We start from the raw sequence: 7,544 nt of genomic DNA, 5'->3' as shown, positions 1-7,544 counted from the left end.
TCCCGCCGAGGGTTCAGATCCCACATACAGACCGGTTCCCGCTCACTGGCTGAGCGAGGTGCGGGGGCAACACCAAGGGTTGCAATCCCGTTGCCGGTCCCGGTCCGGTACGGGCGCGACACTGAGGGTTGCGATCCGTTGCCGGTCACGAAAAAAGACAAAAAAAGGAAAAAAAAAAAAAAAGAAAATTAGCAATATCAATCCATACTTGATACTAAGGACTATGGAGATAAAGAAAGTACAAAAAATATAGTAACAACAACAGCAGCAGCTAACATTCTTTGGATACTTACCACGTACCAGGTTCTATGCACTTCACATGCATTAATCCATTTAAACCTCACAACAACTGTACGAAAGAGGTTCTACCATTATCCCCATCTTAAATGAGAAAACCAAGGCACAGAGAGAATAACTTAACCAATGTTACCAGCAAGCAAAAGGACAATCTGAGATATAAATCCAGACAGGAAGGCTTTAGAGACTGCAATCTTTAAGATAATGCATACTGCTTTTACACTAAATTTTTTTAAATGATGTTTGCAGAAAAACGATAGGCAATGAAGATACTAGCCTAGGACTCAGGAGACGTGAGCTCTAGTGCTCCTTCCTCTGTACAACCCTGAACAAGTCACATCTCCTCTCTATCTAATTATCTATTAGATAAGAAGGCTGAACCATCTAAATAGCTCCTTAATGGGTAACTGACAATTCTAACGATCTAATAGAAAGGAATTTTTTTTAAAAAAAGTTTTTTCCTGAAAAACCTACACTTCTCAAACAAGGGTTGTCTGCCCCTCTCTCCTTTCTAATCCCTGCTCCCAAAATAACAATGGAAAAAACATAATAAATTATGGAAAGAATCTAAAGAAACCTAATGTACAAAAGATAAAATTCCCAAATTCTAGTCTTCTCTTTGCTTATACAGAATTGATCTTTCCTTAAGGAATTTCAGAAGTTAAAAAATAGCAAAGAATTACAGTATTAGGTAGAAGTTATATTTTATACCATGTCTGCAAATGTCTACAGTATCTTATAAAAAGCAGCCCACACAAATACATGTCACTAACCATACAGCTTCAATTATATTGGTTTATTAAAATATTTTCAAAGTGCAAGATATGGAATTGCACTATTCCATGCAACCACTGGGTGCTATCACCACCACACACCTACCCACAATAAAAATGGCATAGTTCTTATACTATTCCTACTGTACCTCACACCTCAGCACTACTCGAGGATACAGAGAGGCTAGGGAAGTGGAAATGTCTACCATAGATATGCAGAGAATACCTAATATACCCTTCTCTTGCTCCCAACCAAGCTGAAGTGTTTTTCAATTCCCTGTTGGATTTCTTCTGTGATTTGGCTATGAGCTACCCTTTACTGAATATTTACTGTGCTCCAGGCACATATTTAGTGCTCAATAAATCTTATCTCTCTCTCTCTTTTTTTTTTTTTTTGTGGCTGGCCAGAACAGGGATTGAACCCTTGACCTTGGTGTCATCAGCACCATGCTCTAACCAACTGAGCTAACCAGCCAGCCCTCTTATCTCACTTAATACTTTCAACAGTCTTGCTGGCATAGTTTGCCAAGCTCCGTCTTGATGCCCATTTCTTTGTTCCCTACTCCATAGTAATATTCTGCTTTTCCCTATCACTCTGTCGCTAAGAATTTGATAAGAGTAATGGAACTGGTTTTAGTAGTGTAGTCAAGCTTTAAAAAAAAAAAAAACCTAATGGGCTAATGGCAGCTTGGTTAAAATTAGTATTTTTTTAAAGACATAATATTTTATAAGTTACATAAAAACAGTAGTTACTGAACAACATGGACAACATGAAACCACTTATGTAAACCTGATCCCACAAAATATATGTTACAGTTACATATATACATAAATGAACAGTAAAGGATCTGGAAGAATATACACTACACTGGTAACAATGGTTATCTCTAGAACAAAGATTGAGATTGGCCACAAAGCAGTCACTGGGGGACTTTCAATTTATCTATAGTTTCTGAATATTTTATAATAAAAATGTTACCACTATACTCTTGGAAAACAGGCTGACAGGCAGAACCAAAAATGATGATGATGATAATGGCTATTCTTGCTCGCAAAAAAATATTTAAGGTCTGATACTCTCTGGTCAGCTTGGTATTTAAAAAAAAAAAAAAGCAAATGGCTATAACCACCACATTGCTCTATGGAGGCTTAGAAGGGACAGGAATGAGCCTGACTTCTCACATCAAGCTTGCAGTTTCTTAACAATCCATCCTACTTCCCTTAGCAACTTAAAACACACAAGGGAAGGTCATACACTGTACACCGGGCTGGTAGGCTAAGCTATGGTGTCCTCCCTTACCCCTCAGTCTTCTGGGGAGGCAAACCCACCCTGCTAGGTAAACAAAGACACTTACAAACAATGAGGTACTGAACAGCAAGCTGACAAAGTCCTTGCTATTCTAGGAAAGCCAGCAACGCTGGCTTCCCCTTTGCCTGCTTCCCCCTTCTCCCTCCCCTTGAGATCTGACCTTTGATTGAACCCAGGACCCTGAGAGCTTTGTAAATGAGGAACTTATGTTCTTATTTTGTTGATAAGTAGTTAGCCATGAACCTTCAAGCCCCATGGCAGCTGAAGATGTTCTATAAATAGCTTTGTACCAGACATAACTGATTTAATCAGTACAATTTGTTATTTTCACTGGCTTATAAAAAGGAACCTAAAATAAACTAAGATGCCTTGTAGGCCATAAGCCTGTAAGGTCCTCCTGATCCCATAAAGTGTGTCTCTTCATTTCCCACCATCTCCCCTCGGGGTACTGGTCAGCAACAACAAACCTGATGGATGAAAAACTATGGTCCTGGACACCAAGATCATTTCTACTACTCTTGCCAAATCTTCACCTCTCTTACTCCACTGTCCTTCCACTATACCCTCCAGCAAAACCCCTGCTCCAACCACCCCCTGTTCTAACCATCTAACTGTGCAGACCAAAAACTACCACACACTCATGGCTACAAGAGATGCCCCAAATATATATTTTGACCAAATACTTAGTGGCCAAATGTTAAAAATCAATATTCTGCCAAAGCTGAAGCTGAAGCCAAAGGTGAATATTACCATCAGAGAATAAACTTTTGGGATACAAGAATAAATCTAAAATTTTATTAAAATAAATTACTTAAAAATTTAGTATTAAAATTTTACAGGGGCTGGCCGGTTAGCTCAATTGGTTAGAGCACAGCCTTATAACACTAAAGTCATGGGTTAGGATCCGATCCCTGTACTGGCCAGCTGCCACAAAAAAACAAACAAACAAACTAAAAACTAAAATTTTACAAATCTGATACTGCATGGTAGAAATAATAATTTATCAGCATGGTCAACTACTGGACTGCTCCTATGTTCACTCCATTACATATATGCAATGTTAAATAGATGGTCACTTTCAATTGAGGTCCATGGAGTTCCAGCAAGGTATTTTGGGGTATTTCATTTTTCTCTAACACTTTCTTTTCTTCGTTCTCTTTATTCTTAATTATGTTTGGATCAAAGTATGATTTACCATGGCTATTTCTGTATAGAGTTTTGGAGTTTTTTTCTTAGTGAAATACTGAGGTAGTAAAATTGACATCCTATTTTTAATTCATCTTCACAAGATGTGAAAATTTCTAAATAAGACTTTTTTTTTACACTCACAGATTGCAGGGAGGTAAGGGTCAGATCCTTTTCTATGAGCACTATCTGTAGTATGTATATATTTTTTTTCTTTTTGTCTTTTTTGTCGTGACCGGTAACGGGATCGCAACCCTCAGTGTTGCGCTCATACCGCGACCGGCAACGGGATCACAACCCTCGGTATCGCGCCCGCACCGCGCTCAACCAGTGAGCAGACTGGTCTCTATATGGGATCCGAACCCTCGGCGGGAGCGCCGCCACGCTCCCAAGTGCCGCACTCTACCGAGTGCGCCACCGGGCCAGCCCTGTAGTATGTATATTTTCATCAGATTGTTCTCATGCAACAGGCATGTCAAACAAGTGTGTGAAAACTTTAGCTAATTCTAATCCATCACATTCTCACATATTATACCCTCATAACAACATATCATGTGCTTATATATCCCTCACTCCCCACCAGACTGGGTCCTAGTGGGAAGGGGCTGGTTCTAACATTTTTGCTGAATGAAGTAAATAACAGCACAATCAGGAACCGTGAAAACAGGCTGGGGAGAGCCTTGATGCCACAGTGAGACATCTCAACCAATCTTTCTCTCTCTTGCCAGAGGAGGTGGCTCTGAGTTCCAGGGACAACTCCTACCAGATAAGATTTTTTTTTTTTTTAAGCTTTATTTTATCACTCTTATCAAACACACATCAGAAAGCATATCAACAGTGCATCTTACGGTTAAGTCAGTTTACAACAAAACTGAACAAGGCAATTGTGTTTACAGAAAGTTTTCAGCAAAAATTCGCAATACAGTCAAAAACGCAGTATTCATACTTTTTAGGTATATAGGAAGTGTAAAATAATAGTCCTCTGCTACTCAGCAAGAGAAACCAAGTTTAAAAGACTTGAATGGAAATCAGATGTTTAGGGATTCAGGAAAAGAACTTCTTGGCACTGACACACATCTACATTTATAGTCCCACCTGGTTATTTAAAAAACAAAACAGAAGAAACCCTCATAAACAATAAGACATCACAAAGAACAGAAAACTACAGTGCCAAGAAATGCCAAGACTGATATGCTATTGAAACAACAGGTAGAGGGCCGGCCCAGTGGCGCACTGCTACAGTGCGCCACTTGGGAGCATGGTGGTGCTCCCGCCGAGGGTTCGGATCCCACATACAGACCGGTTCCCGCTCACTGGCTGAGCGAGGTGCGGCCGCAACACCAAGGGTTGCGATCCCGTTGCCGGTCCCGGTCCGGTACGGGCGCGACACTGAGGGTTGCGATCCGTTGCCGGACACGAAAAAAGACAAAAAGGAAAAAAAAAAAAAGAAGAAACAACAGGTAGAAATGTTATAGACAAATATTCACTATGTATTGTAATATTCTTATAGTTCTAAGGTGAAGGTAAACCAACAGGAGAGAATACTCCTTTTAACTGGCTAAGATTTTTAAAAAATCTAACTGGAAGATAGTATACTATACCACTTAAGCAAGTCAGAAATGTTTTATTTATTTATACATACTTTGCCTTGTTCTGAAAAGGATGTGAGACAGTTAACTGACATATTATAAAACTACTTGCATATCCCCAAGCTCACAAGGTTCTGAAGTTCAAAAAGAAGTTGGCAGCTACACAGAAGTACTTTGCATGAATGTCATCATCATCTTCCTCCAGCCCTGCTAGGTCACAGAAAGTGCCACTACCTAGCAGGAAAAGAGTGGGACAAAGCGGTATTCTAAGAGTGGCAAGAAGAAAGAGTAGCTATAGTTCTCAAGTCTCATGAAAATAAATCTCTTCTCTCTAAATGACATTTTGAGGATATCAGTCCTAAGTCTTACTCATCAAATCTTGGATTAATCAGATGAGGCCAGTTACATACATATACATCAGGCAATTTTAACTCTGTGAAATTCTGGCATAAGGTAATACTCAAATGATCTTACCTGTATTATGGGAAATGGAAGATAGTTCATGTTGTTAACAAAATACAAGAGGCTATAACTATAGCCCATAAATGCTCCAGCCAGTAGGAAAAAAAGATGATGTTCATTTAAGCAGGTTTGTGTGGCAGGGCTATCTAAGCTGAAGGGAGAAAGTTAGGCAATTAATTCAACAGTCAAGGATATGTATCACTGTTTTAGGCTCAATATTTACTGAACACAAAGCTCTGACTTAATCACTTAAGAAATGTCCCAAATTCTAACTAAATGGCTCATTTTAGGTGTAAACAAAAAATTAACAAAACCCTTTTCCCTGAAGCATGAGAATCTGACCTTTTTTAGTTAACTCTAGCTCTGTTCCCCTGGAAATCTAATGGGGTAAGAATGTCAACTATAATAGTAAGCAATGTTGCCTACAAGTTGCTTACTATCATAGTAAACTGCATCTGGACTGAGAGGAACTATAAATAAATAATACATACCTGATAGAGATGCCATAACTTTGGGCTTCTCTCTGTGTTCTCTTATACTTGAGCATTCTCTCTTGGGACCCTGGATGCTACACCTACAAAGTTGTTACAAGAGATACTGGATCCTGTGGGGCACAAGGCCTTTAAACCAGGGAGCCCCATGCCTGTTTGATGTGGATCTCTTCTCCTTGTACCTGAGTTGTACCACAGGAAAGAAGACAGCTCCTAGATGGCTGTGGGACCTATCACCTGTATGAACTGCTTCAAGAACTCCTGCTAAAGAGGAGCTCCTGATGCTTCCCAGCTGAAAAACTACGGTTATAAGTTCTAAATATTTAGTTAAATCCAAGATCACCTGGAGGGCAGTGCCATAAGCTACTACCCTATCATCATTATCTTATGATATCTTTTAATTGTAAGCATAAGATCTTATCCAGTTGGTGAACATCAAGATCTTAAACTCCTTTGAGAATTTCCTGAGAACTTCTATCATCTATCAAATATCTGGGGGTATATAGAGCCAATACATCATAATTCAGTAGGGGTCAATTTTTCCTGAATGAGTACAGACTGTGGACCTGCCTCACCATCTCCCTCCATGAGAGATGAGGTTCCAGGTTGACTGTTTTCTAGACCCTGAGTTACAAGATAATGGAAGAGATTAGTTGTTTTTTTTTTTTTTTTTAAAAGATGGCCAGTAAGGGGATCTTAACCCCTGACTTGATGTTGTCAGCATCACACTCAGCCAGTGAGCAAACCGGCCATCCCTATATGGGATCCGAACCCGGGGCCTTGGTGTTATGAGCACCGCACTCTCCCGAGTGAGCCACAGGCCGGCCCGGAAGACATTAGTTCTGCTAAAGATTCTGACTATGAAATCATCAGTAAATTATACGAGGGGTCTTCAAAAAGTTCATGAAAAGATTCATATTATCTTTTAATTCTATTTTTCCATGATCTTTTTTGAAGTACCCTAATATTTATAATAGGTACTAGTCTCTTTAACCACCCTTAGCTTCATTCTGCTCCCTGGAACTCAGACTGCCGCCTCTGCTAAAGAAAGATACGCAAAAAGAATCCAAGACTCATCCAAAATGAGCAGTTGGGATTTCCTTATTCACAGTAGTCCTGTATTTATACATGTCCTTTATCATTTATTGTTTGTCAACAAGATAATTTTCACTAAAGAAAAATTATATTAAGGGGGAAAAACTGCCTTATATAATAGTAGCTAGGGGCCAAAAGGAAATCAAATATTCAGTAGTAATCATGTAACATTGTTTTAGGCAGTGGAAAATAGAGAACTTAAGATTACCTTACTAATCTTTTTGGATTTTTTTTTTTCCTTTTTGTCTTTTTTCGTGTCCGGCAACGGACCGCAACCCTCAGTGTCACACCCGTACCGGACCGGGACCGGCAACGGGATCACAACCCTCGGTGTTGCGCCCAC

The 7,544-nt window shown here is 39.6% G+C and overlaps 1 protein-coding gene and 1 non-coding gene across 2 annotated transcripts in view; both read right to left on the bottom strand.

Annotated features, from left to right (window-relative positions):
* Positions 1-7,544, bottom strand: part of NDC1 (NDC1 transmembrane nucleoporin) — a gene marked incomplete at its 3' end in the record, with an annotated part of 35,449 nt that overhangs the window by 19,365 nt on the left and 8,540 nt on the right. Inside the window, exon 5 of the mRNA XM_008581874.1 lies at positions 5,628-5,766. Within this exon, the coding sequence (XP_008580096.1) occupies positions 5,628-5,766 (139 nt within the window). The remainder of the gene's footprint in view (positions 1-5,627; positions 5,767-7,544) is intronic.
* On the bottom strand, positions 1,472-1,545 carry TRNAI-GAU. Its single transcript has one exon. It is a non-coding gene; the product is annotated as a tRNA-Ile (tRNA).

This window comes from Galeopterus variegatus, unplaced genomic scaffold (genome assembly GCF_000696425.1).
Source record: "Galeopterus variegatus unplaced genomic scaffold, G_variegatus-3.0.2 Scaffold2480, whole genome shotgun sequence".
Taxonomy (NCBI): domain Eukaryota; kingdom Metazoa; phylum Chordata; class Mammalia; order Dermoptera; family Cynocephalidae; genus Galeopterus; species Galeopterus variegatus.
The sequence above is the reverse complement of the archived record's forward strand: the minus strand, read 5'-3'. Positions and strand labels throughout refer to the sequence as shown.